The sequence below is a fragment of the Garra rufa genome, chromosome 17, assembly GCF_049309525.1.
Source record: "Garra rufa chromosome 17, GarRuf1.0, whole genome shotgun sequence".
NCBI lineage: Eukaryota > Metazoa > Chordata > Actinopteri > Cypriniformes > Cyprinidae > Garra > Garra rufa.
Window position 1 is genome coordinate 31,328,912 of NC_133377.1, and position 27,546 is coordinate 31,356,457.

A 27,546-nucleotide genomic window follows, 5' to 3' on the forward strand; every position below is an offset into this window, starting at 1 on the left:
ATTTACTGATGTTACAAAGAGTTACTGATATCCACACCACAACACAGATTAGATGTTCTTGTGTCATGTTTGTTTTAGTTAATGCTCTTGGGGAAACTATAACTGTGACTAATAATGTCATAATGTTGCATAATGTAACATAACATAATGTAATTTAACAATCCATACAAATTATGTGTTATTACTTGCTCATAAAAAAACATAGCTGCTAAAAACAAAGATCTGGGGTCCAATTCCATTCTCCTAATAGTTTTTAAATGTTTTAGTTTGTTAAAAGCCTGAAATAATGTCTGTGCCTAACACAAGCTCAAGATATTTTCACATTTTATTATACAACTATACAAGACATCAGTGATACCCTCATGTGATTTTTATTTTAATTTTTTTACTGGTCACTATGGAAGCCCATGTCCGCCACTGAATAAAAAAATAACAAAAGGTAATTGCGACTTTTTATCTCACAATTCTGACTTTTTTTCTCGCAATTTTGATTTTCCATCTCGCAGTTCTGACTTTTTTTTATTTATCAAAATTGCATCACATAAACTCATAATTCTGACTTTTGTATGATATAAACGTACATTTGCGAGTTATAAAGTCAGAATTGCTAGACATAAAGTCAGAATTTTGGGATATGAACTCACAATTGCGAGAAAAAAAGTCAGAATTGCGAGATATAAACTTTGACTTTGAATCTCGCAATTCTGACTTTATTTCTGAGAATTGTTGGATCTAAACTTGCAATTGCGAATTATAAAGTCTAGTTCTGAGGAGAAAAAAATACTGATTTGTTCACAGAATTGCGAGTTTATATCTTACATCTTATCGACATAATAACTTGCAATAGTGAGTTTATGTCACGCAATTCTGACTTTATTTCTCAGATTTGCTAGGTTATATTTCGCAGTTGTGAGTTTATATCTCACATGTAAGATAAGTTGCAAAAACTTCAAATTTCAGCATTGCTCTTAATATTATTTCAACCTATAAAGCATTTCCTTTTTACATTTGTAATAGGTACCCCTTTGTACTGAGAAAATGTGTGGCATGACATTAATATCAATGTTTATTCTGTTCGCTGCAACTTTAGTGAACTTTACTGACTGTTATGACTATCCACTGTTTTGACGTTTGAATTAGTATCATGGGGAGTTAAAATAAAATAAAGACAGATAACACTAGGCCTTATCTCCTTTCTTCAAGCTCTGCTTGACTCACCAACTTTGACCCACCTCTCATTCCCCTTCCATCCCTTTAAATGTAGACACAGCCTTGCAGTATTTTAATGCTTCCATCAAGCCTGAAGAGAAGAGTGCAAAATTGCAAACGGGAAAGAAGGACCTTTTCTTTAACTTCAATAAATAGCCAGCCATGGTTTGGAAAAGTGCACTTGTAACTATTTTTATTCTTCATCTTATTTCATTAACAGGTATGTGCATTATTTGCAAAACTTTATTCTGTTTATTGTCTTCTGATTTCGGAGCATCTTCTAAATTAATAAATGTAAAGATAAATAAATATATTTTTCTAACTTGCACATTGCATTCAGATATGTTTGTTTCATTCTCTGAATATCTTGTAGTAATGCATTTAAAAATGACCTTTCCAAAAAAAGAATTATGTGATTATTTTTTTTTTTTTTTGTATAACATGTATTTATATTTATATTTATGCCTTTATTCTATTAAGGGGGACAGAACATCGACCCTGACGTAATGCTGGGAATATCCTTCCCTCCAGCCAGACCCTCGATTAACAATATCAAAGCCGCCTGTCTTTATGGCAATGGACGTCCAAGATATCCTGCAGGTTTTTTCCCTTCATCCAGTTACGCTTACGCTCGTCGTGCTGGAAAGGCAGTAAACAGACTGGAGTCGTGGTTGGGTCAGTGCTGCTATGGAGGTTTGGCCCATGGAGGTAGACAGATCCTCTGCTGTGCGGAACAGGCGGTGAGAAACGTGAAAAAATGAAAGTTGTTTTACTACAGCACTGATAACCAGAAACATAATGTTATCTTTTCTCTTTGTGTTTGCAGTGGGAAACTGCCTTGTCCCATTTCTGTATTGAGGAATACTCCACCAAGACTTTGGCCCATGACTGCTGTGAAAAGAAGGGAAAAGAACGGTGGAGCTGCTTTGATCAACAGGCTCCTAACTCTGCCTACAAACCCCTGTCTGGTTACATTGCACCCAAAATAAAACTCGACAGGGTTTTCACCTGGAACCCAAACAAATGTTAAAGGTCTTACTGTCTTGTGTTTTTTTTAATTTCATTTAGCAGTGTTAGTTAATCAACTGCGAATACAAGAGGCAGAAAATAGCATGCTGTTCATGTAAATTAAACATATTCTGTGAACGAACTAGAAGAGCTAGAATATAATCCTGTGTATCAATACATCTTTTTTTCACATGTATTATTTTATGCAAAATAAAATGTGCTCATAGCAGCTGAAGTTCAAAATAAAGAGTCTGTTTTTTTCCAAAATGGCAAAATGATTCAAAGAACTGTTGACTTTTCCTTCAAGAAAATAATGGCTACTAAGATGTGATCTGTTCGCATGGCAAATGTATTTGGGGGAAAATCATGAATAAATTACAGATAATAAATACAGCTGCTGTTTTGTCTGATTCTTACGGTACTGTATTTTGGAGGATTGGGGATGTAGTCAAAGAAACCATTTCAATAAACCATTTTTGAATAAGGATAAGGTTAGAAAAGCATTTCAGCTTCTCGTCACATACAACAATAGTTGTAAAGCTATACCGACTCTGGCATGATAATGGAAATATAGTAGGCCTAATGTTCCTCTACCAGAAAGTAATTGTTGTCTTATATTCCTTAGATATCCCTTCCATCAAATATAGTTTAATACTGCTGTGTATCTCTTGTGTATTTTCAGCTTGGTAGTTATGTACGATTGCCTTATGTTGGATGTGGCATTGTTTTGGTTTATTTACATTCATTAGCAGCTGCACTTTCAAATAATTTCTCGATTAGTTGGCTCTAAAACAAACAAACAAACAAACAAACAAACAAAAAACAATACGATTTGTGTATAATTGTGACCCTGGATCACAAAAACACTTTATTTGTAGCAATAGCCAAATATACAATCTATGGGTCAAAATTATAATTTTTTCTTTTATGGCCAAAAATCATTAGGATTTTAGGTAAAAAAAATATGTTCCATTACTTAATTTTTGAGTTGAGTAGTAATATGCATTGCTAAGAACTTCATTTAGGCAACTTTAAATGCGATTTTCTCAGTATTTTGTTTTTGCACCCTCAGATTGCAGATTTTCAAATAGTTCTATCTCAGCCAAATATTGTCCTATCCTAACAAATCATAAGCTCAGATATATTATATCTCTTTTTTATTAAAAAAGTTGACCCTTATGACTGGTTTTTGTTCCAGGGTCACATTAGTAATACATATACATAATTATTTATTGACTATTTGTGTCTTTTATCATAGCTGCTGCCACTCTTTCGAATTCCAAAAAACGTCTGCGTTTCGGGAATTTTTCGTTTTTAGTTATCTTTTAAGGCTATTAATGAACAAATATGTTCTTTGAGCCCCGGGAACAATTATTTATATGGCCATTTAGACTACTTCTAATCAGTCGAGCGCCCCCTGTACTGTGGAAAGCCAGTTTGTCCAGGAATGAACCATTCTACTTGTGTGAGCTCAACAACGGCCACCGCGCCCAGCAGGACAGTGCGGCGCAACAACGTCACTTCCGCTTGTTTGGGAGACTCGAGGAACGAGGACGCTTCCGTGCGTTTACGCTCGTTATTTACTTCGGAGGGACCCGGTAAAGTAATAAAAACAACAATATCGAGTACCTTAAAGATTTGCGCGAGGCTTCGAGCCGCTCTGCGAACGTAAACAAAAGTTTAACGGCACTGTTTTCGATCTTCGACTAATAAACAAAGTGATTAAGTTGAGGTAAGCGCTTTTACCTGTTGTTGTTGTTGTTGTGGGTCGCTAGCCATTAAACCATTGTCATGCGAGCAAAACAAACATTTTTATAATAATCGATTGTTTTAAATGCGAAAGTAAAAGTACGACAGATTAAAGTAAGTTGGTGTGAAAAGAGCTACCACGTTTCCTAATACATGTCAGGGTAGAATATTACCACACGAAGTTTAGTAACTTTTGTAATCTTCCGTCAGTTAAGTTTCTTATAACAGACTTTATTCATCTTCCAGGGCTGTGGGGAATAAACCACAAGTGAAAACAAGCAGGACCATATGAAACTTCCGCCAGAAAATGGCTACGCCGGCTGTAGTTTCCACGGATGGAGCGAGCTCCAGTAAGAGCTTTTTATTTCCTCTTGGTGTTTATGATACGTTAGTGTAAGGTAAATGAAGTTATTGTGCTCTGGCTGATGCAAATCAGTCTTGTGTTTTACAGTAAGAAATGAATAGCTAGATAGATAGCACAACCATGTGGAAACAGTCACCAATCTGTTGTATACAGAGCTTTTTATTATTATGAATTAATTGGTGAAGTTGGATGAATTTAATATCTAAATACTCATGTGTTTTGCAGATATCCAAAGCTTTTAGAAGCACAGATATTGTATAAATGTGTATTACAATGCTTAGACAAGTGATTGTTTGCACTTTAACAAAATAAGATATGAAAATGGACCATAAGGTGGTCACTTTAAGTGTTATTTAGTGACCCTGGACCACAAAACCAGTCATAAAGGTATATTTGTAGCAATAGCTAACAATTCATTGTATGGGTCAAAATGATCAATCAATGCCAACAATTATGAATCATTAAGACATTAAGTAAAGATCTTGTTCCATGAAGATATTGTGTACGTTTCCTACCGTAAATATATCAAAACTTAATTTGAGTAGTAATATGCATTGTTAAGAACTTAATTTGGACAACTTTAAAAGCATTTTTTTTTTCACCCTTAGATTCCAGATTTTCAAATAGTTGTGTTTCGGCCAAAGATGGTCCTATCCTAACAAACCACACATCAATGGAAAGCTTTCAGATAAATATTAAAACATTTCAAAGAAATTGACCCTTATGACTGGTTTTGTGGTCCAGGGTTACATCACATTAATATGGGATCCCGTTTCTGACTTTTTATCTCACAATTAAATTTTTTTTCTCACTATTCTGAGGAAAATTGCTCACAGAAATCACTCAGAGTTGCAAGATGTAAAAAGTAATAATTGTGAAATACAAACTTGAGGGGAAAAAATCTGAATTGTGAGATAAAGTCACAATTACCTTTTTATTTTTTATTTCATGGCACATACAGGTAACCATTTATTTGTGATAGCAGATTTTTTTTTTGTTTTTGTTTGTTTGTTTAAAACCACTTTTGTCACTCTTCAGATGTCTTTATTTTGGAGGTTATTCCAGCAGAGAGGTACATGCATGCATGTGTGTAAGCACATGTGTGCCTGTGTTTGCATATGATCTTGATTTGAATATCAATGTTGTAGACTGTCTGTAGCAGGCCTGTGACCTGCCTGGGTAGTGCTCGTCTTTGTTATTTTGAGCATAGTTCCGCCACACACACTCAGCTGGTGTGACTGGGCTGCAGTGTTTTCTTGGAGGAACAAAGGAATTGAAACCCAGGTGTCTTTGCATGCTGCATGCTTACACTCATAGTTGTGGTTGACGACACATCTCAACTCGGTGTGAACAGCTTTCTTTTGCATTAGCATTTGCATTTATTTTGCATTTTATTTGGAGTGTAGTTTTTCACACAAAAGCAGGTTAGACTCACTTCAGTGTCAGGTTTTCTGTGCTCAAAGGATACCAGTACATAGGGAAAAAGGAATAGTTCAAGCAAAAAAGAAAATTAGCTTAAAATGTACACACCGTAAAGCCATCCCAAGATATAGATGGGTTATTTCAAAACAGATTCGGAGATGTTTAGCATTACATCACTTATCAATAGATCCTGTTCAGTGGATGGGTGCCGAGTCCAAACAGCTGATAAAAACGTCACAATAATCCACAAGATGACTCCAGTCTATCAATTAATGGCTTGTGAAGTGAAAAGCTGTGTGTTTGTAATAAACAAATTTTGGTGTGAGAGGACAAGAGATGGACCTTTTCACTGAAGGAAGCATTTTTATATTACAGAAAGACATTAACTGATGGACTGGAGTTGTGTGAATTACTTGTGGATTATTGTGATGTTTTTATCAGCTGTTTGGGCTCTTCTTCTGACGGCACCCATTCACTGTGGATGATCTGTTGGTGAGCAAGTGAAGCACTGCCGAGTTTTCTCCAAATCTGTTCTCATTAAGAAAAACTTAATGAGGATGAGTAAACATTTTCAGCAAATTTTTATTTTTGGGTGAACTATTTCTTTAAAGTGTTGGTATCTTAAATTTTAATATATCAAAAATAAAAAAACAAGACAGCTAGACCGAATTATTAATCAGACTATTAGGTCACGTCTACAAAGTACAGTCTCATGCTTCACATACCTAAAGTATGAGCACTGCATTCTTGCATTTATGCTTGTCAAGAATTTTTTAATTAATTGTAAGACAGCTAGCTATAAACCATAAATGAATCAGAGAACACTATAATGCCTAATGGCTTTTTCCACTATTAATTTGCATGCATTTATAAAATTTGGGTGAAACGTTCATCTTTTTTTTTTTTTTTCATAGGTACTCCTGGAAATCGAAAGATGGCTTCTTCAGAGGTAATTACATGCTTTTCTTTTTCTTTAATAATAGTTTCACGTTCCCTTTTTGTCTCGTCTACTTTTTGTGGTTATTATGAATTGGCCCATTTATTCATGACTCCATACTGTAACTGTTTTTTTAATCAGTGCTAGCAGACATCTCACTTTTCTCTATAATGTGAATGGAACTCTCTGCCCCTTTTTTCTATGAATTTCTTATGAATCAGATATTAACAAGGATACTTAAATTGATCAAAAGTGATGATAAAGACATTTATAATGTTACAAAAGATTTCTATTTCTGTTCTATGAAACTTTCTACTCATCAAAGAAACCTGAAAAAATTATACTCAGTTGTTTTCAACATAGTAATAATTATAAATGTTTTTGAGCACCAAGTCAGAATATTAGAATGATTACTGAAGGATGTGACTGGAGTAATGATGCTAAAAAATCAGCTTTTTTAAAATATACATAAAATATACAAATACATTTTAAAATATATTTAAATAGAAATCAGTTATTTTAAACAGTAAAACTATTTTTAAAATTATACTGTTTTTGCTGTATTTTGGGTCAGATAAATGCAGGCTTTTGCCTGGTTGTTACTGTGTTGTTGATTAATGTGTGGTTAATTAAGTTGTACAGAAAATTTGCATTGGCTTCATCATATAATTGGTGTAAACTGATGTAAGCATAATTAGCATTTTCTAAAAACATTCCTTTGTCATGATTACATTATTAATGGCTTAAATACTTTGTCTTGTTGTCTGATGTGTTTACTGAGCAATGATATATCTTTCAGCTTCTGAGCATCTCTAGTTCATCCCAGACAAACAAAAGGACCTTGGGCCATCGAGGAATTGACCCTACTGGCGAAACCACATATAAAAAGGTGCGAGCTGTGGATATCCTGATTTTATATTCTTATTTTGTGTACAGCTACATACAGTATACACTGTAAATTTTCAAAAATAGAAGTTTGTTGGAGATAAGGCCACATCAAATGTATCCGCAGTTAAACTTCCAATCTCTGTTATGATGCGCATTCCTGCATTTTTTCAGATCTGCTTGCAACTCAGACTATTATTGTCTTATCTGTTCTTTGTGTGGCACCATGAAGATAAAGCCCAGTAAATAGTATAAGCAGGTACATAAAGATAAGACTAGCTGGCCTGGAGTTATTGCTCCTCACATGTGCTTTGTAGACCTTCATACTAGATACACGTTTTATATTTAGTGTTAAAATTACTCTAGAGTAGTTACAGAAGATCTGTCTTGCTGTTTTCTGTATTGCACACTAACACTTTCTTATTCTGCTTATCATGTATTTGCAATCGGAACCCTTCAGACAACATCATCTGCTCTGAAAGGTGCCATTCAGCTGGGCATCACACACAGTGTAGGAAGCTTGAGCCAGAAGCCAGAAAGAGATGTCCTCATGCAGGACTTTGAAGTGGTAGAAAGCATCTTCTTTCCCAGGTATGCATGTCTGCATTAAAGTAAACATGAAGAACCTTTTTCAGTAGCAGTCAGACTGTGTACATAAATGTGCTTGTTTTTGTCTCCCTCTCAGTCAAGGCAGTAACTCAACTCCAGGCCATCACCATGGTGACTTCAAGTTTAAAACTTACGCTCCCATTGCATTCCGCTACTTCAGAGAGATGTTTGGGATCCGACCTGATGACTACCTGGTAATCTTGTTTGTTCACTAAATATGGTTTTCCTGTCATTGGAATTTTTTAGGGATTTTTTTTAATGAATAATTTTTGTAAAATATTTAATCAGCTAGAAAACTGCTGTTGAGTAGAGCTTGTTTAGAGTTAAACTTGTAAATGATTCATTATCACTGCATTCTGAATCAAAATAATATCTGGAAAAGCCAGAAGTGCTTCTCAGTGACAATGCATTTAGTTAAATGGATACCTGAAACCTTCTAATCTTATGTTAAGTGCTGTGTATGTGTGTGTGTTTTCTGCAGTGCTCTCTTTGTAGTGAACCCCTCATCGAGCTGTCTAATCCTGGAGCGAGCGGGTCTCTCTTCTACGTATCTAGTGATGATGAGTTTATCATTAAGACGGTACAACACAAAGAGGCGGAATTCTTGCAAACACTCCTGCCAGGTTACTTCATGGTAAGTGTTTTTTTTTATGTATTTATTTAAATAATTTCTTGTTCATTTCATCATAATGTAAATACACAGTAGTCAACATTTGAAGTGGATCAAAAGCTTTCAATAAAGTTGTCCTAAAACCAAAACAATAGCCGTTCTTGTCTTAGGACAACTAAGGAGAACTTTTTTTGATCCTCTTCAGATGTTCACTACTGTATATAGCATAATACTTTCCTCCATATAATTTACCTTTCGTCTTTTAGAACCTGAACCAGAACATGCGTACGCTGCTTCCCAAGTTCTACGGCCTCTACTGCGTTCAGGCCGAGGGGAAGAACATCCGAATTGTAGTGATGAACAACCTGCTGCCGCGCGCTGTGCCCATGCACCTTAAATTCGACCTGAAGGGCTCGACATACAAGCGACGTGCTTCACCAAAAGAGAGGGCCAAGGATGTGCCCACATACAAAGACCTAGATTTTATGCAGGACATGCCTGAGGGCATATTGCTGGAGAGTGACCACTACAACGCCCTCTGCCGGACCATTCAGAGAGACTGTCGGGTAAGTGCGTGTCTATGTGTCTTGTTTGAGTTGTCTAAGTCAGGGGTTCCCAACCTTTTTTACTCTGGGGCCCCCTCCTTCTCTGGTCAATTTTGCAAGGCCCCCCTGTGCCTGACATGTCCTCTTATACTGTACTTTCGCTGTAAAAATTATTTATTTTTAAACCTTTTTTTATCAACCAAAACATTTGTTTTGCCTTATTATTCTTCAACTGCATGTTTAAAAAAAACTCAAAATTCAAACTTTAAATTATACTTTATAACACATCAATCTGAAGGCGGATCGGCGAAGATCAGTGAACTCAGTCAGAGCGTGTCTGATGCTCATAATCACCGAACCTCACCAGATCCTCCTCTATCGGTGAGCATCCATTATAAAACACTCATTAATTTGGACAACTAGGCAAATGTATTTAAATTTCATGCAAAAATACAATAGGGATCAGAGATGTAGTATACGTGCAGCTGTTGGAAGTTTTGAACCGCCATTCAGTCTGTATTTAACAGTGCGTCGAGTCCGAAGCAATCAATCACAAAACACGAGAGAGGCCGTGCTTTAATCATTTTTTATTTAGCTATAACATAATGAAATTAAACAATTATAGGATAATATTTAAATTAATTTTAAGATAATTGCGGCCCCCTGGTGGGCCGCGGCCCACAGGATGGGAACCACTGGTCTAAGTAGTATGGCTTCAAAGGGATAGTAATACCCAAAAATAAAAATTCTGTCATTTAATTATGCCAGACTTCCAAACCCGTAAGACCTTTGTTCATCTTCGGAACACAAAGATATTTTTGATGAAATCAGAGAGTTTTCTGACCCTGCATAGACGGCAACGCAACTGACGTTCAAAGAATACTTGTATGCAAAGAAGACAAAAATAACAACTATTCAACAATTCAACTTCAACGTCCTTTCTACCTTTTCGGGCCTTGAACGTGTCAGTTGCATTGTTGTCTATGGAGGTTCAGAAAGCTCTTGGATTTTATAAAAAATATTTCAATTTGTGTTCTGAAGATGAACAAAGGTCTTACGGGTTTGGAACAACATGAGGGTGAGTAATAAATGACAGAATTTTCATTTTTTGGGTGAACTATCCTTTTAAGATAGAGCTGTGACCTTCACATTGTTCAAGCTATATTTTCTCCACTTCAGATGTTTGGTCGTAAATTCATATGCAATTAATATATTTTACACATTCATGGTAGCTAATGTAATTCATGGTTTGAGTGAATCATTCTACAGTTTTCATCTGCTAAATGTGGCTCTCTATATTCCTGTGTGTTTAGGTACTACAAAGCTTTAAAATCATGGACTACAGTCTGCTGATGGGTATCCACAACTTAGACCGAGCAGAGGCGTCTACTGCAGTGCCTGATACACAGAAAAAGGCACCAGGCCAGAAGCCCCTATATTGTACTGCCATTGAGTCTATTCAAGGGGAGTCCAAAGGCAAGACTTCACCACAGCCCTATGAAAGGTTAGTGACCCACCTTTGGCTGGCTTCTTGAATCTGTTAAATGTTTTTGAAATAGGTTTCTTATGCTCAACAACACTGCATTTATTAGACCATATAAGATTAATATGCCATATAAAACTCTTAGTCCTAGGATGGGATTATGTAGATTCCTTTGAAGCTGCATTGAAACTACATATTTTACCTTCAATCCATTGAGCACCATTAAAATCCACTATATGGAGAAAAATCCTGAAATTTTTTCCTCAAAAAAACCCCGAATTTCTTTGTGACTCCTTCAGTGGCCCATGTTTCTACAGAATTCATTCACTAATAGTTTAATTGGTAAATTGCATTTCGTTGCCTTGTACTTGTTCATGTGTAATGACAATAAAGTTTAATCTAATTTAATCTAAGGTGACTACCAATGTGACATCTTTAGTTTGGAGCTACAATTTTACTGTTAATATTATTATTACCTTGTGCCTGCACAGTTGTTAACAACGATATTTGTTCTTTATTTCCAGCATGGGAGGAATTCCAGCATTTAATGCAAAAGGAGAAAGATTGCTGGTTTTCATCGGCATCATTGATATCCTTCAGTCTTACAGGTAATCTGTATTTCCATATCTTTGCATTTTCTCTGGGGCTGGATGATATGACCTAAAATCAAAATCTCGATTAATTGAACGTTTTACCTCGATTACGATTAATGAACCATTATTTATTTATTTTATTATTACTATTATTTTAGTTTTTAGTTTTTTTGCCCTCATAATTATAGATGTGAATCTGACTCATGTTCTTCCTTTCAGTGATCTTGTCCTATCACTCTATATGCGCAAGTATTTACTCTAAGTTCTTACTGGCCATTTACACAGAAAACATCTTTGCATCCAAAACGCAGAACACAGCGCTCAGGAATGTTTTTAAAAAAGTACAGTGCAGAATGCCTACTCTGCCATGTTGCTGTCAAATACAAAAGTCGCCATGCCAACCTGCTACTGTAAACAGATGCTTGCCCCGCCTCTGTTGTCTTCTGATTGGTCCACTGTTTTGGGACTGACATTGATGAGCGCCGCTGTGTGTAAAAGTTGAAATTCTTTTAACTTGACACACCGTCTTAAATGCACCACGTGCAAAACTCTGCAAAAGACGCAAGTGCAATGATCATACATGTCCGTATTGCGCTGACTTCACACGCGGTAGTGTTTTATGTGGGAAAGTATTAACAAGATTAAAAAACGAAATAACTGACATGGGAAAATTACGTTGATTAGAGGATATGAATTTCAGTTTCGATTACTTTTAGATTTGATCGTCCAGTCCTACTTTTCTCAATAATAAAGTCCTATAATTTGCTAATAACTGTGTATGTTTAGGCTTGTAAAGAAGTTGGAGCACTCATGGAAAGCTCTCCTGCATGATGGGGTATGTCTCATACAGTATATCAAACATTGCATGAAGACTAACTTTACGAATGCATTTTGAATTTATCTCCACTATTTGATGTTTTCTCCTGCAGGACACTGTATCTGTGCACCGGCCGAGTTTCTACGCAGATCGTTTCCAGAAGTTTATGTGCAGTACAGTCTTCAAAAAACCTTCATGTAAGTGTGATAGTCACATTCAAATAACTATAAGGATGCATTAAAAGGCTAATGCATTCAAGTTTTTTTTGTTATTCTTTTAGTGAAAACCTCACCCTCAAAGAAAAGTCAAAAAGGAACGGTTTCTGGTGGGAAGAAGTCAAACACTGCAGTATCTGGACTATCACAGCAATTATCCATTCCAGTAGCAGCCGAACAAACACAGCCACAACAGACTACAGCACAGCTGTCCAGCAGTGGAGCTGTGTCCCTCAGCTCAGACACTCAAGGAGACAGCGGTATGAGAAGACATTGAGAGATAGGAGGGAAATAGGAAGGATAGGCGAATAGCCGAGCATGATAGCAGTAAAATGAGGCTTTAAATGCTTGTGGTTTCCAATGTCATTTTCTCGTGATAAGAATATCTCCTAAATGCCTTAAATGTAAATCATTAGCCATGTTTCGGCACTGGTTGACATTGCTCAAGGAAATCTTCTTTGTTGTGTTTCCGTGGTGGTTCAGTGTTGGGATGTAAATACTAAAATTCATTACTGTTTTCTGAGTAGATTTAAAAATAAAACATTAAAAAGGAAAACACTGAAAACTGGATAATTTTAAATGATCCAAGTGAATTTAGGCATCACAACATTAGTGTACTCTATAAAAAAAATTATATTTATTCTAAGATTTGCGAAGATTACATTTAAGTGTTTTTGGGTTTATGGCATGATCAAAAGCATGCAAAATTCATCTGATGCATGTCTTTTTTGCAAACTATTCATCTATGCATGTTTTTTTTTTTTTTAAGATTTTGTCATTTTATTTTATCAACATATCATAAATAATCCACTTAAACCCTGTTACTGCAAGCTTACATTCATTTGCCTTTACTTTTGAATGCAACAACCACATCCCAAAATCCAATCAACAATTTGTGACAAAGTCCTTATCCTATTTTTTTTTGTTACACTCATATGTCAAAATAGGGAAGAAAATAGCTTTTCTATTTCATTGCCGATTTTAATAGCAACCAATACTGATATATTACAATAACTTCTCCAGTATTGACCTAAATAATGTGACACTGATATATTGTACATCTGCAATTCAGTGTTATTTCGATTATTGCTTTATTTTGATGGATGTATAAACAATCTGATCTGTTTCTCATTTAGAGGAAATTGTTTTAATATCCATTTCCTCTATGCAAAGCTTAGTTTTTTGTATTCAAGCTACTTGAGGCTTTCAACTATATGGCCAGTATTGTTTAACTTGTCCTTGAGAGGATGGAATGCATTGTTTATGCTATGCTTTGTTGTTTTCAATGCTAGCAGGTGCTGGATGATAATTTAGTTTAAAAGTCAGATGCCCTTGTGTGCTGATAGCAGCAAATGCGAGCTGTAAATGTCTGCCCCCTACAGCGCATACATGGATAATGCCAGCATTGTTCACAATAAAGCCTTCAGTTCTCTGTGGTTTATACATTTGATTCATCTGACGTGTTGGAGGCCTAGATTAAGTCACTCATTATCAGCAAATAGTGAACAGCAGTTTTGTAGTTAAATCTCTCCTTTCACTGTTCATAATTGACTATGGAGTGCTCACCCTTTCTTCTCTTCTCTTCTCTTCTCTTCTCTTCTCTTCTCTTCTCTTCTCTTCTCTTCTCTTCTCTTCTCTTCTCTTCTCTTCTCTTCTCTTCTCTTCTCTTCTCTTCTCTTCTCTTCTCTTCTCTTCTCTTCTCTTCTCTTCTCAGGTGTGCAGACTGCTCGTCCTGACCTGCTCCCACAACAGCTCAATGAAGATGAGATCACAAGTAGCTCAGCTGATACGACTCTGTCAGCAACCTCTCCTCTAAGCTCTCGGCCCTCAAACACTCTAAGGTATGTGGTGGTTTAACAAGATTTAGTTGAATTAAAAGAAAAAAATAGTGAACTAATACTAATAGTACTACATTATGAGACCTTGGACCACAAAACCCGTCATAAGGGTCAATTTTTTGAAAGTGAGATTTATACATCATCTGAAAGCTAAGTAAATTTCCCGTTGATGTATAATTATTAGGATAGGACAATATTAGGCTGAGATATAACTATTTGAAAATCTGCAATCGGAGGGTGCAAAAAAAATCTGAATATTTAGACAGTCAACTTTAACATTGTCCAAATAAAGTTCTTAGCAATGCATATTATTAATCAAAAATTTAGTTTTGATATATTTCAGTAGGAAATTTACGAAATATCATGGAACATGATCTTTACTTAATATCTTAATGATGTGTGGTATAAAAGAAAAGTTGATAATTTTGACCCATACGATGTATTGTTGGCTATTGCTACAAATATACCCATGCTACTTATGACTGGTTTTGTAGTCCTGGGTCACATATTGATTCTATCAGATATGCTGATGCACTCTCACTCTTTTCACACATAATAAATGTATACTGACATGTCCATTGACTTAAGTTCATTTCTTTCCCAGTCGTAGCAGTATAGCTGCCCAATCATCCGGGGAAAGTTTGGATATGGAAGTCATTTCACTCAGTGAGATTGTTCCTCGGACAAGCACGTCAGAAGTAAGAGACCTTTTGTTCTGGGCTGCAATCTATTTCAGTGTAGACTAAACAACATGCTCACTTGATATTTTATGAGTGTTTTCGATTTATCATCCGAAAGTGGCTCTCAACTAGCAAGTCACAGTTATGATCGACTTAAAACACACTTGTTCAGCCTATATTAATAATTTTCCATATTGATCAAGCTTTACATGGTAATATGAATACATTTTAATTAGTGCTGTCAAAATTAGCACATTAACGCAGGCAATTAAATTTTCCGCTTTAAAGTCTTTAAACGCAGGGGCAGGGCTCGGATTGTCTATTAATCAAAGAATAAAAGAAAAAAATAGGAAATCAGTAACTTGTGTAGCTTTAAGGATTTATCTATATTTAATGTAGTAATTAGTGTTTGATAGCTTCATTCAGTTTTTGTATATTTCCTACTTGCTGAAGGGCAAAGGGAAACGTGTTTATGTGAAGATTGTTTTAAGTTTACTTAAAGGGTTACTTCACCTCAAAATGAAAATTTTGTCAATAATCACCCAGCAAGCAATAGTCGTCATTTCACCGTCTGGGTTAACTATAAACCCGATATAGTCCGGCTATGTGTAACCCACTTCCAGCCCAAATAATCTTGAATTTGGTTGCATGCTATTTTTTGGCAAAATAACTAGTTAGATGTATGATATTCCATCCTGTAAGCAAACTCAGCAGCGTTTACAAGGTTTTATGGTTTAATTTTTGTAATTTTAATTTGTCATTTTTAAATTGATGACTAGTCTAATACTGGGATATTTGTAGACGTCTATTAAATTTTCACTGACAGCCCAAATACAAACTTGTTTTAGCCTAGACGTCTGGGCTGTGTTTTCACGGCTAAAAGACGTCTTTTAGACCAAAAAATGCTTGCTGGGCACTTACCCCCATGTCGCTCCGAACCCGTAAAAGCTTTGTTCGTCTTCGGAACACCGAAGAAAACCGGGAGCTTTGTGGCTATCCCATTGACTGGCAAGCCTCGGAAAAGTATGAAAGACGTTGACAAAACAGTCCGTCTGCCATTGGTTCAACCATAATTTTATGAAGCTACGAGAATAGTTTTTGTACGCAAAGAAAACAAAAATAACGACTTTATTCAACAATTCGCAATCTCCGCGTCACTGATACCACTTAATTATACTGTAATGTTGAATGGCTGTAGTCAATTGTTAAATATATATATAAAAAAGAACAATTTCCTAGAGGCATCAGTAATATTGGTATCAAAGTCCCCTTCAGTCATAAAGAGAAGTTAACAAATATTAAAAATATACTGTCTTTGTTGTTTCTATGTTAATATGCAGATTAAATGTGCAATTATTGCAATAAAAAAAGTATATTTAAAGACTTTAATGTTAGGTGGGATTAATCATGAAAAAATGTTTCGACAGCAATGGTTTTAATATTTGATTTTTGTTACTGTATTTGGTCACCAAAATCTGAAACCATTTGGGAAATGCTGCTCTATGATGCCACCAAATAAGATTGTGAAATTAAAGGTTCTCTTTATCCTCAGAGTGCATGCACATTCACAGATCATTGATTGCAATGTGATCTTTCTGCCATTTAATAGCCCTTGTGTGCTGATAACAGGAAATGAGAGCTGCCTTTTACAAAGAATGCGTTGCTGGATTACTATTCTGCAAAAGTTAATGTCTTCTTTCACTTGCTGTTCCAGTGAAAGACTTCGGATGACCAGGACAAAATAAAGCCCTCAAGGACAAAGATTTACTTTCTTTTAAGGACATCAGAAGAAAAAAAAAAAACATTAAAGTAAGATGGACTTGCTGTAAACAAAAGAGAGAAGTGCACATGTTCGTAAAACTGTAAAGACGTAAGGATAAAGATATTCTCCCCTTTTTTATATATGTATTTTTGGATGTCAACAGTCCAGCATCCAATATTGCTGCTATGAAATGGAACCAAAAGAAAGATGCCACTGTAGTACCTCAACAGTGTGATATCACTGTTCTCAAACAGTGCCATAAGATCTTCACAGCAGAAGTAAAGTGATGAGAACTTTCCATCACGTGACCCACTCTCGGAGCACAAACAGGTCTTTTAAGTATCTTGGTGAGAGTTTTCTAGTGGACCATGCATCTTTTTTCTCTTAGTTTGCTAAGGAGACCAGTCTACAGGGGTCGTGTTATTTACTTTGCTAAGGAAATCTGGTTGATTGTGAGTTTTTATTGCCTATTTTAAAGACATTTTAAGAATATGGCATGATCAAAAGCAAAAAAAAAAGGAAAACAAGTAGGATGAGTCAATCCAGATCTGATTGCCTGAACAATCGCATAAATAGACACTTTTTTCAAATCCGAATCGATTTGATTGCAGTACTGTGATATTGTATTGGTTATTTAAACGTGCCTTAATCACAACAGCTATTTTTGCCTCGTCATGAACAGGAACCCTTTTACCATGCATGATGCCTGAGAGTTGATTCTGCACAATTGCATGGTCTCCTCAAGTATGGGAAAAAATATATATATATATCAGTCGAACGACGTGACTATTATCATATACTTATTTTAAAAAAAAATAATAATTTTGGAGCTTGCCAAGAAAATAGTTTTTCCTTGTTTTATTTGCTTTACAAAAGTGAAAGAGAAAACAAACTAAAAAGCAAACACAGGGTAAGAAGATCACTTTTGTAACAGTTGAAGAAATATTATATATCATATATAAAAGACCAAATTCAGTATTTCGGCTTGCGGGACTCATTTTTAAATTTCTTCTTTGTTTAGCATTGAAATGGTTGTTTTTTAGGGCACAATAATGCTTCATACCTGGCAGACTAGCTACTGTAAAACATTTAATATCTTAACATCTGTACTGTCTTCAGTATCTTTTTATGTTTACATAAACTGGGTAGAATAGGAACTTCTCTTAAGGCCTCAGTTTTGTGATGAGAATTGAAATCTAAAAACTAAATTTAATTGTATTTTATTATTAGTTTTAAATATGTTCGTGTTAACCTTTCAGCCTGAATGCAGAGACATTGGTAATGAAGATGCAAATATTTTTTAAATACAAATAGCTAGTTAAGTAAGGATGCATTGCTGGATCTTTTTTCTGTGACGATTTTTATAAACGAAGAAACATTCCTGTACAAAGTCATATTTATTTGTATGTTTGCATGTAATTTATTTCTATCTCAACTTCCAAAGAGGCTGATACTTGGTGGCTGTGTAAATTTGTTTGGGAAGGTAAATGCATTTTTTTTTTTTTTTTATATATAACTGTACACTCACGATCGGGGGTCTTGTGCAATTGCTGTTTACTCTGAAAATGCTGCCTTCATTCTTATTGTCTTATCAAACTGAGAATGGTCTAAAGTAGTGGCTTTAAATGAAAATATTTCTCACTCCTGCAATGACATATTCATGTATTACTGCTCTCTTTCAAAGGATATTAAAACTTTTGGAGAAGAAACTATTGCAACATTTCATGCTGTATGCAAATGAATGAAATAAACAACACCGAAAAACTTCCTGTGTTATGCTTTACTAACTGATGATAATGTCTTAAAGCCTGTTTAAGGTCGTATTTTATGGTTTACATCTGAACATAAGTAGTCAGAATGACTGCCTCAATAAATATTCACATTCATTATGTGTTAAAGTAACAACGAACGTTAATATCGACTGAGGTTGTTGGTCTCTAACATTTTGCCTTTCCCATAAAATATCCTGTTGTGATTCACGGAAAAACAAGAAAGTTTGAAACAACATGAGGGTGAGGAAATTGTGACTACATAATGATGACTATGTTGTACAGGTATGTGCCAAAAATTAGAATATCAAGGGAGTCCATTTATTTCAATAATTTGTTTCAAAAAGTGAAACTTGTATGTTATATTAGTTCACTACAGACAAAGTGAAATATTTCAAGCATTTGTGTTTCAATTTTAATGATTATGGATTAAAGAAAAAAAAAACAAATCCAGTATTTCACAAAATTAGAATATCATGACAAAGTTCAACATTGTAGGCTCCCTGTGTCCCAATCTAGTCAGCTAATTAACGCAAAACACCTGCAAAAGTTTCCTCAGCCTTTAAATTGTCTCAGTCTGGCTTAGTAGGCTTCAGAATCATGGGGAAGACTGCTGACTTGACGGTTGTACAGAAGACCATCATTGACACCCTCTATAAGGAGGAAAAGTTTCAAAAGGCAATTACAAAAGAAGCTGGATGCACACAGAGCACAGTATCGAAGTATATTAACAGTGTTAAGAGGAAGGGAAAAATGTTTGCCGGAAAAGGTGCACAAGTGACAGCGGTTCAGAAATCTGGGGGAGCTTCATAAAGAGTGGACTGAGGCTGGTGTCGGTGCATCAAGAACCACCACATATAGACGTCTGCATGACATGGGCTACAGCTGGAGAATTCCATGTGTCCAGCCACTCCTGAACCTAAAACAACGTCAGAAGCACCTGTGCTGGGCTAAGGAGAAAAAGTATTGGTCTGTTGCCCAAATTGTGCATGTCATTTGGAAATCAAGGCATTTCATGCTTCCTGCTGCGGACAAGCTTTTTGGAGATGATGATTTTATTTTCCAGCAGGATTTGGCACCTGCTCACAAAGCCAAAACTACCAGTACCTGGTTTAATAGGCATGGAATAACTGTACTTGATTGGCCGGCAAACTCGCCTGACTTAAACCCCATTGAAAATCTATGGGGTATTGTCAAAAGGAAGATAAGGGAACGGGGCCCCTGAAATGCAGACGAGCTGAAGGCCAATATCAAAGCAACTTGGGCTACCATAACACCTCAACAGTGTCAAAGGTTGATCGCCTCCATGCCACGCCGCCATGATGCTGTAATTAGTGCAAAAGAAGGCCCAACAAAGTGAGGACATAATACAGTACATTAACACACTTTTCAGAAGACCAACATGTGTTTAAGATCCTGTTTTATTGGTCACATGAAATATTCCAATTACGTGAAATACTGGATTTTTTTTTTTGTCTTTAATCCATAATCATTAAAAATTAAACAAATAAAGGCTTGAAATATTTCACTTTGTGTGTAATGAGCTTATATAACATACACGTTTCACTATTTGAAACAAATTATTGAAATAAATGGACTTTCCCTCGACATTTTGATTTTTTGGCACTTACCTGTATTTAGAAACGTCCTCGGCAACGCGAACTCCCACCACATGTGGGCGCGACAAAGACATTTCAACACCGCGTCCTGTAAAACCGAAGTACCGACGGAACTGTCAGCCAATCAGCTTTGCTGTTACAAATCTCGTCAGTGTGTAAGCCAATCAGCGACGTCGTCGACTTCGGGAAACGGACTACAGGATTTCCAAGATGGGGCTCGAAAGTACTATGGTCTGGTAAGAAACGAACAAATGCGTTGTTTAAGATATTTTTGCGCTTTTTAAATAGTCATTACTCCTCAGAGTTACTGTAAACACGGGTTTTTTTTGTTCTGTCACGCTTTTGAGCCCTTGGTTAAGAGCATATAAAAGTATTTAACAGTCGGTTTCTGGTTAGACTGACATTCTCCTGAGTCATTATTCAGCACGTAGCTCTGTAATAAAGAAACAGACCACTAACACAAAAACACACTTATGACACAAACTATTATCACTTATTAGTGTACTCAGTCTTATTTAGTCTTCTAGAATTGTCATAAAGCGAAACCGTCTGTGTCTCAGACACCAATGAGCTGTGTTGTTTGTATAACGCCCTCAAAAGAGGTCTAGACAGGCAGCTGACTTGGTTTCGATTCATTGACATTTATCTAAAGCAGTTTCCACTGAGGAACAAGTTTATTTACTCTGTTTGTTATGTACGTTAATATTAACAAGGACTAGGATTTTATATCCCTTGCGAGTGTCAGCACTCGGTTTATGCTCTTACACTTGTATACACGACGAAAACATGATTATTTTCTTTATACGTCTTTACAGTGTGGATAACAGTGAATACATGAGGAATGGCGATTTCCTGCCCACCAGGTTACAGGCACAGCAGGATGCTGTCAACATTGTCTGTCACTCAAAGACTCGTAGTAACCCTGAGAACAATGTGGGCCTAATCACAATGGCAAAGTAAGTGTGTCTGTGTTGTGTTTTATTTTTTATATATGTATGATCTGTCAGACAATAGTGCTGTTTGCATGTAATAACATATTTTTGGTTTGCTGCAGTAATTGTGAGGTCCTCACGACTTTAACACCAGACTCGGGCCGCATTCTCTCAAAGCTCCATGCTGTTCAGCCGCATGGAACAATCTCCTTCTGCACTAGCATAAGAGTGGCACATGTAAGTACATTCATAGATGCCTAAAGGGGTACACTACAAGTCAAAAGATTTTTAATGTTGTTTAAAGAAGTCTCTTCTGCTCACCAAGCCTGCATTTATTTGATCCAAATACAGCAAAAACAGTACAATTTTGAAACATTGTTACTGTTTAAAATAACCATTTTTCTATTTGAATATATTTTAAAATGTATTTTTTTCCTGTGATTTTAAAGCTGAATTTTTAGCATCATTACTCCAGTCACACTATCCTTCAGAAATCATTCGGATTTGCTGCTCAAAAACGTTTATTATTATGATGTAAACAGCTGAGTACATTTTTTTCAAGTTTCTTTGATAAATAGAGAGTTCAGTAGAACAGCAGATATATCTTTCCAAAAAAAAAAAAAAAAATGTATACTGACTCAAAGCTTTTGAATGGTATAGCGTATAATGTTACAAAAGCTTTTTATTTCAGATAAATGCTGGTCTTTGTATCTTTTTGTTAATCAAAGAATCCTGAAAAAAAAAATACTCAACTGATTTAAATAATGATAATAATTATTATAATCATATTAGAATGATTTCTGAAGGATCATGTGACACTGAACTTGGAGTAATGATGCTGAATATTTAGCTTTAATCACAGGAATAAATTACATTTTGAAATATTAAAATTGAAAACAGTTATTTTAAATAGTAAAAATATTTCACACTTACTGGTTTTGCTGTATTTTGGATCAAATAACTGCAGGCAGAATTCTTGAAAAAGCATGAATCCTTTTGACTGGTAGTGTAGTGTCGTTCACTCAAAGATAGTTCCTGTGTGTTCCACAGAGGGAAAAAGGTAAAACAGGCTTTGGGGAGTACTTGAAAGTGGTATTTTAATCTGCTAACATTCACATTTGTCTTCATCTAGTTGGCATTAAAGCATAGACAAGGCAAGAACCACAAGATGAGGATTGTTGCTTTTGTGGGCAGCCCGGTAGAGGACAACGAAAAAGATGTATGTTTTTTTTGTTGTTATTGTTTTTTATTATTCATGAATTACAAAAGCATTTCATCTTTTGTTGTTGGTCAAACTGTGAAAGTTTTTTTTTCACCAAATCCTTTCCAGCTGGTGAAATTGGCAAAGCGGTTGAAAAAAGAAAAGGTTAATGTAGATGTGATCAATTTCGGAGAAGAGGTGACCGGCAAAAAACTTTTTTATTTGACCACTTTAAAATCTTTCTGATTTTCTTGCTTTGATGTTTCAATATTGTCTCTTTTAATCAATCTGTTCAGGAGGCGAACACAGAGAAGCTGACTGCATTTGTGAACACTCTGAATGGAAAGGAAGGCACAGGTTCTCATCTGGTCACAGTGCCTCCTGGGCCCAGCCTGGCTGATGCTCTTCTGTCTTCACCCATCCTGGCTGGTGAGGGTGGCACCATGATGGGCCTAGGTGCAAGTGACTTTGAGTTTGGAGTGGACCCAAGTGCAGACCCAGAATTGGCCCTGGTAAGATGCAAATTTAACTCTGATATAACTGCACTGAAGAATGTATCCATAACTGTATAGGAGAAATGTGTCATTTATTTACAAGTGAAACTACTTATCCACCTTTATTTTTTTCTGTAAGAGCGGTCACATGCGTTTGTAAATGTAATGTCTGGCTTCTGGTCTCATCCACATCCAGCTATTTTTTAGCTGTACAAAATAGCTTGTTTTGCTGCTTAATATTGCAAACTGGTGTGTCTTACCATATTATTTTAATGTATTATCTTAATTATGAACAACAGTTTTACCATTTACTTCATTATTATTCTCGTTATTCCCCACCATGGCTTATGAACCGGATGTGGATACATATGTTTATTATGCAAAATCTATGAGTAACACTGAAAACTGAAGTAACAGTGAACACTGAAGCTCTGTGATGCTTTAACTTTGTTTTTTTTAAAGCAACTTTTTTTTGTATTTTTAGTTCAATCTCACTTGATTTATTGTGATGACATTGTAAGGGGAGATATTTAAGTTGCTCTTGATCCACAGGCTCTGCGTGTATCTATGGAGGAACAAAGGCAGAGGCAGGAAGAGGAGGCTCGTAGGGCAGCCGCCCAATCAGCAGCTGAGGCTGGCATTCCCACCTCAACTGCTGACGGTAAGGATGTGCTTGAATGTTCAAAATAGTGATGGATGCTGGGCATAGTGGCTCTGGGCTAGCATTGGGTACACTGTAAAATGTACAAAAATGTTAAAAGGAACCCTGGGTATTAAAAGAGAAGTTCACTTCCACTTTCACTTTCTTTCTTTAGTTGAAAAGAAATAGTTTTTTGAGGAAAACATTTTAGGATTTCTCTCCATATAGTGGACTTCTATAGTGTCTGCGAGTTTGAACTTCCAAAAAGCAGTTTAAATGCAGCTTCAAAGGGCTCTAAACTTTTTAACCTCAAATGCTTGTCTTGTCTAGCTCTGCGTGAACTCTGTGTACTGTGGTTCATGACAGTTGGGGAATGTTGAAAAACTCCCACCTCATTTTCTTTCAAATTTAAAATCTTCCTACATCACATTACCCTTTTTTTTTGTTTTTTTGTTTTTGTTTGTAAAGGGTGTTTAGAGCCATGTGAAGCTGCATTTTATAAGTTCAAACTTGTGGGCACCATAGAAGTCCACTATACGGAGAGAAATCCTGAAATGTTTTGCTTAAATAATTTCTTTACGACTGAAAAAAGAAAGACATGAATATCTTGGATGACAAGGGGGTGAGTAAATTATCTGTTAATGTTTGTTCTGGAAGTGAACTTCTCTTTTGAGACTTGTAAGGCTTAATATGATGTAAGTGTTGTCTCTTACTGAAATATGTAAGTAGAAAGCCCATTAAATATTTGTTATTTAAAAAAAAAAATCACATTGCTATATAAATATTTTGGACTATGGGGGCCGTCATTATTTTGTTTACGAAAACGGTTGCACTCAGTGAATTACTGGCACTGTTGTTATTTTTACCGCAACACAACTCGGAATACACAACTCGCAAAATAAAATATTTATATGATGACCACAGCTAGTGAAAGAGCTTATAGGTGGCGATGGATAAAAGTGTAGGCTTAAACCAAATGCCGCACCATAGATTTTCCCCACAAAGAGTCTAAACGACCCTGGATATCACGTGAAATCAGTGCTAAAACACTCCTTCAGTGGTTGCGGTGTAATGACAAGCATTGGCATGTTTACATCATTTGCAAGCCCTTTTCAGTATTTGTGGTCTATTAAAAGCCTCAAAGGCATCAGGGCTAAAGTGGAGAGAACATAGACGTGGGTCTTTAGGAAGTTTTATTCGTCCACAGTCATCTTCCAATTCTTTTATCCTCTTCTTATGGCTAGGAAAGCAGTGAAAATTACAGCCAAAAACCGCACAATGTGACATCGTATCAGTGTTTTATTTTCAAAGTTTCTTATTCCGAGTTGTGTTATGGTAAAAATAGCAAAAATAGCGCAAGTGTTTCATAGGTTTTCAACCTCATATTTTACTAAGGGACATCATTTCCATTATGTTAAGCCATACAAGTCTTTATGTTACTTGTGTATTAGCCCGACCCCTACTGGTAGATACTGGTATTACACAATCTGGCAGCATAAAGCATGTATTAGCTTTTAGTCTTTCATAGTCACTTTAACATGGTCCTAATTCTAAATAACTTTTTCAGTTATTGATGCATAGTAAAATTGCATTGATGTTTGCTTTCATTATTAAAAATATTTGTCATTCTTCACCTCCATATTTTGATTCTTTACCTTTTAGTTGATTCCAATTGCAAGAAAGTCCTGATTTTCTGTTCCACTTTTGTTCTCTCTTTTAGAATCGGAGGAAGCTCTTTTGAAGATGTCTACCTCTCAGCCTGAAAGCCGTGTGGCAGCACTGCCAGACTTCAGCAGCATGACAGAGGAGGAGCAAATAGCCTATGCCATGCAGATGTCCCTGGCAGGTGGAGGTTTGTGCCGCCTTCTTGTACCTTCTTAGTCTTGGAATATGCTCTGTGTTGAACATAGTATGTACTATTGATTATTATCCTTCTTATGTCAGAATATGGAGAATCAATGGATACGGGAGCTCCAATGGACACTGCAGAATCTAAGGTAATTAAAAATATTGCCTGCTGGGCACAGTCTCAGGATACTGAGAAATCAAACTTCTATAGTCTACTGAAAATTGCAGTTATATATACCCATGTATTTTCCTTAGAACACTGTTTCCTCATATTTCCATTTTCTCTTGCTCTTTTTAACTGATTCTACAGGAAGAGGATGATTATGATGTAATGCAGGACCCAGAATTCCTCCAAAGTGTCCTGGAGAATCTACCTGGTGTTGATCCCAACAATGAGGCCATCCGCAATGCCATGGGCTCCCTGGCCTCTCAGAGTGGTAACAAACAAGAGGGGAAAAAAGATGATGAGAAGAAGAAATAAATTTTGTGATTGATGTACAAGCCATTTGACATGTGAAATGAGTTAATTCAAGACGTGGCCATCAGAAGTCCTTATAAAAGCAGTTTTAGATGCAAATGGAGTTGCTACGACATGCACTACCAAATTACTGCAATGTTGTGTGGTACCTCAAAAATTCACACATAGCTTGCTAACAATCTTTTCCCCCTTCTGCTCTGTGCACAATTGATTAAATATTTGATAAACTCATGTAATCTGAACAGTTTCTGCTTTTTTTCTATTGCCATTAAAACATGACAACTGATTAGAAGCCTTACAGTTTGTTATTTTGCTTAGGAACATGTTTTACCTTGGCTTGTCAGTACGATTTTTAACAAAATAATGAAAATAGTACATGTGACGTAGTTTTTGCTTTATTTAGAAAAAATGAAAGAAAATCGAAAAAGCAAAGAATCTTTTCAAAGCCATTATTTTCCAGAAATGTTCTCAAGATCTACACATTTTTACAATATACAGTATATTTATGTCCTATTCAGACATTCATATTATAAACGCTCAAGGTTAACCTACATTGAACCATCTCTCAATATTACAAAATTGAATTTTAAAAGGTGTTAAAAATGTAACCAGGAGATTTTTACAGAGAAAGGACAGTGGTTGTGGGGTTATATAGACTTATTTATATCCATTTACAGATCTTTTAAAAAACCATAACTATCAATGAAGGCACAAAAGGAGATGTTGAATGGCAGTACAGAGATCACTGAGATAAGGCATAGTGACATGACTCCAGTAATATAGTATCTACAGTAGGAGTGGCTAGTGGACAACACTTTTCAAACTGAATGAACCCGAGGGTTGAAAAAGCATGTTAGAAGCTAATTTTTTCCCATATGTGTTCAAGAAAAACATTCCGCCAATTTTGGCTTTAAACACTGGAACTGTAAAACAGATAACCGTGTCATCATAACACATATTTGTGTCAAAACATTCATTTAAAGCATAATACGTTGGAAAACGTCTGCCTTCTAGCATTATCAATGATCAGTGTACTTGTACATATGCATCTCCCATTGCATGAAGTATGTAATGTTCATAAAGGCCCAACACGCTGGTTATTTTTTCAGTACAGTCTGCGCATTCAAAACTCTCCTCCGCCTCTTCTTGAGCAGGCGTTTCTACTTCCATGTCAACACTTGTCTCCACAAATGTAGGGCTTCTCTGATACTTGCGGCTGTAGTTATGTTGATCATTTGCCATCATCTTTATGCTTTCACTTGAATTTCGGTTGGGAGTTTCCTGATCTGAAGTGGCCTGAGGTAGGTGTGTACTGTCAGACTGAGAAGTGATTTCACTGTTTGGAAGTTCAGGACCAGGGTTTTGAGAGTCTGAGATCTCCTCTGGCTCATCAGGGTCTAAATTAATGACCGGAAGCTGTGCTCTGCGACTAGGGGACACGTAGAGCTGGTCAGGGTGGGAATAAACATACAGCCTGTCATCGTCGGGTATGCCATCAAGATTGAGGTTTGATATATGATTCCTGCGAGTGGGCGGTGGGGTAGATGGTGTGTCATTCTGACAAGAATCAGACTGTTTTGAGGTAGGTACCACTGCTGGACGGATGTGAGTCTTTGCATCTCTAGAATGGCGTATCTGATGAGCGTAGAGCAAATCTCCAGTTGAGAAGCTAGCTGTACACCGTTTGCATTTGTGAGGAAAATCAAGTGGCTTTGATGGAATATCAGGGAGGTCCGGTCCATGGTATGTGGTGTGCGTTTTCAAGTGTTCCTTTAAGACTCTTGTATTTGTGAATGAGAGATTGCAAAATAGACAAGTGTGAGAGGTAGAACCATTGTG

The 27,546-nt window shown here is 36.1% G+C and overlaps 2 protein-coding genes across 2 annotated transcripts; both read left to right on the forward strand.

The window, feature by feature from the left end:
- Window positions 1-3,757: 3,757 nt before the first annotated feature.
- pip5k1aa (phosphatidylinositol-4-phosphate 5-kinase, type I, alpha, a) lies at window positions 3,758-18,491 on the forward strand. Its single transcript, XM_073821417.1, has 16 exons — window positions 3,758-3,949; window positions 4,213-4,316; window positions 6,667-6,701; window positions 7,489-7,578; window positions 8,035-8,165; window positions 8,260-8,377; window positions 8,665-8,817; window positions 9,060-9,359; window positions 10,652-10,842; window positions 11,346-11,429; window positions 12,201-12,249; window positions 12,344-12,428; window positions 12,512-12,706; window positions 14,161-14,287; window positions 14,889-14,982; window positions 16,679-18,491. Exons 2-16 carry the CDS (start codon window positions 4,274-4,276, stop codon window positions 16,679-16,681), a joined length of 1,698 nt encoding a protein of 565 aa, XP_073677518.1. The 5' UTR covers window positions 3,758-3,949; window positions 4,213-4,273; the 3' UTR covers window positions 16,682-18,491.
- A 1,788-nt stretch (window positions 18,492-20,279) lies between these two features.
- On the forward strand, window positions 20,280-25,943 carry psmd4a (proteasome 26S subunit ubiquitin receptor, non-ATPase 4a). The gene is made up of 10 exons (XM_073822201.1): window positions 20,280-20,350; window positions 20,930-21,070; window positions 21,169-21,283; window positions 22,179-22,265; window positions 22,377-22,445; window positions 22,544-22,759; window positions 23,294-23,402; window positions 25,102-25,233; window positions 25,326-25,378; window positions 25,540-25,943. Exons 1-10 carry the CDS (start codon window positions 20,325-20,327, stop codon window positions 25,708-25,710), a joined length of 1,119 nt encoding a protein of 372 aa, XP_073678302.1. The 5' UTR covers window positions 20,280-20,324; the 3' UTR covers window positions 25,711-25,943.
- Window positions 25,944-27,546: the final 1,603 nt, after the last annotated feature.

Bases quoted from the DNA above. Each gene is read 5' to 3' on its own strand.
- pip5k1aa (XM_073821417.1), top strand. From the start codon at position 4,274: ATGGCTACGCCGGCTGTAGTTTCCACGGATGGAGCGAGCTCCA. The intron at 4,317-6,666 runs GTAAGAGCTTTT...TTTTTTTCATAG, and splicing joins CACGGATGGAGCGAGCTCCA to GTACTCCTGGAAATCGAAAG. The intron at 12,707-14,160 runs GTATGAGAAGAC...TTCTCTTCTCAG, and splicing joins AGACACTCAAGGAGACAGCG to GTGTGCAGACTGCTCGTCCT.
- psmd4a (XM_073822201.1), top strand. From the start codon at position 20,325: ATGGGGCTCGAAAGTACTATGGTCTG. The intron at 21,284-22,178 runs GTAAGTACATTC...GTCTTCATCTAG, and splicing joins CTAGCATAAGAGTGGCACAT to TTGGCATTAAAGCATAGACA. The intron at 23,403-25,101 runs GTAAGGATGTGC...TCTCTCTTTTAG, and splicing joins TCCCACCTCAACTGCTGACG to AATCGGAGGAAGCTCTTTTG.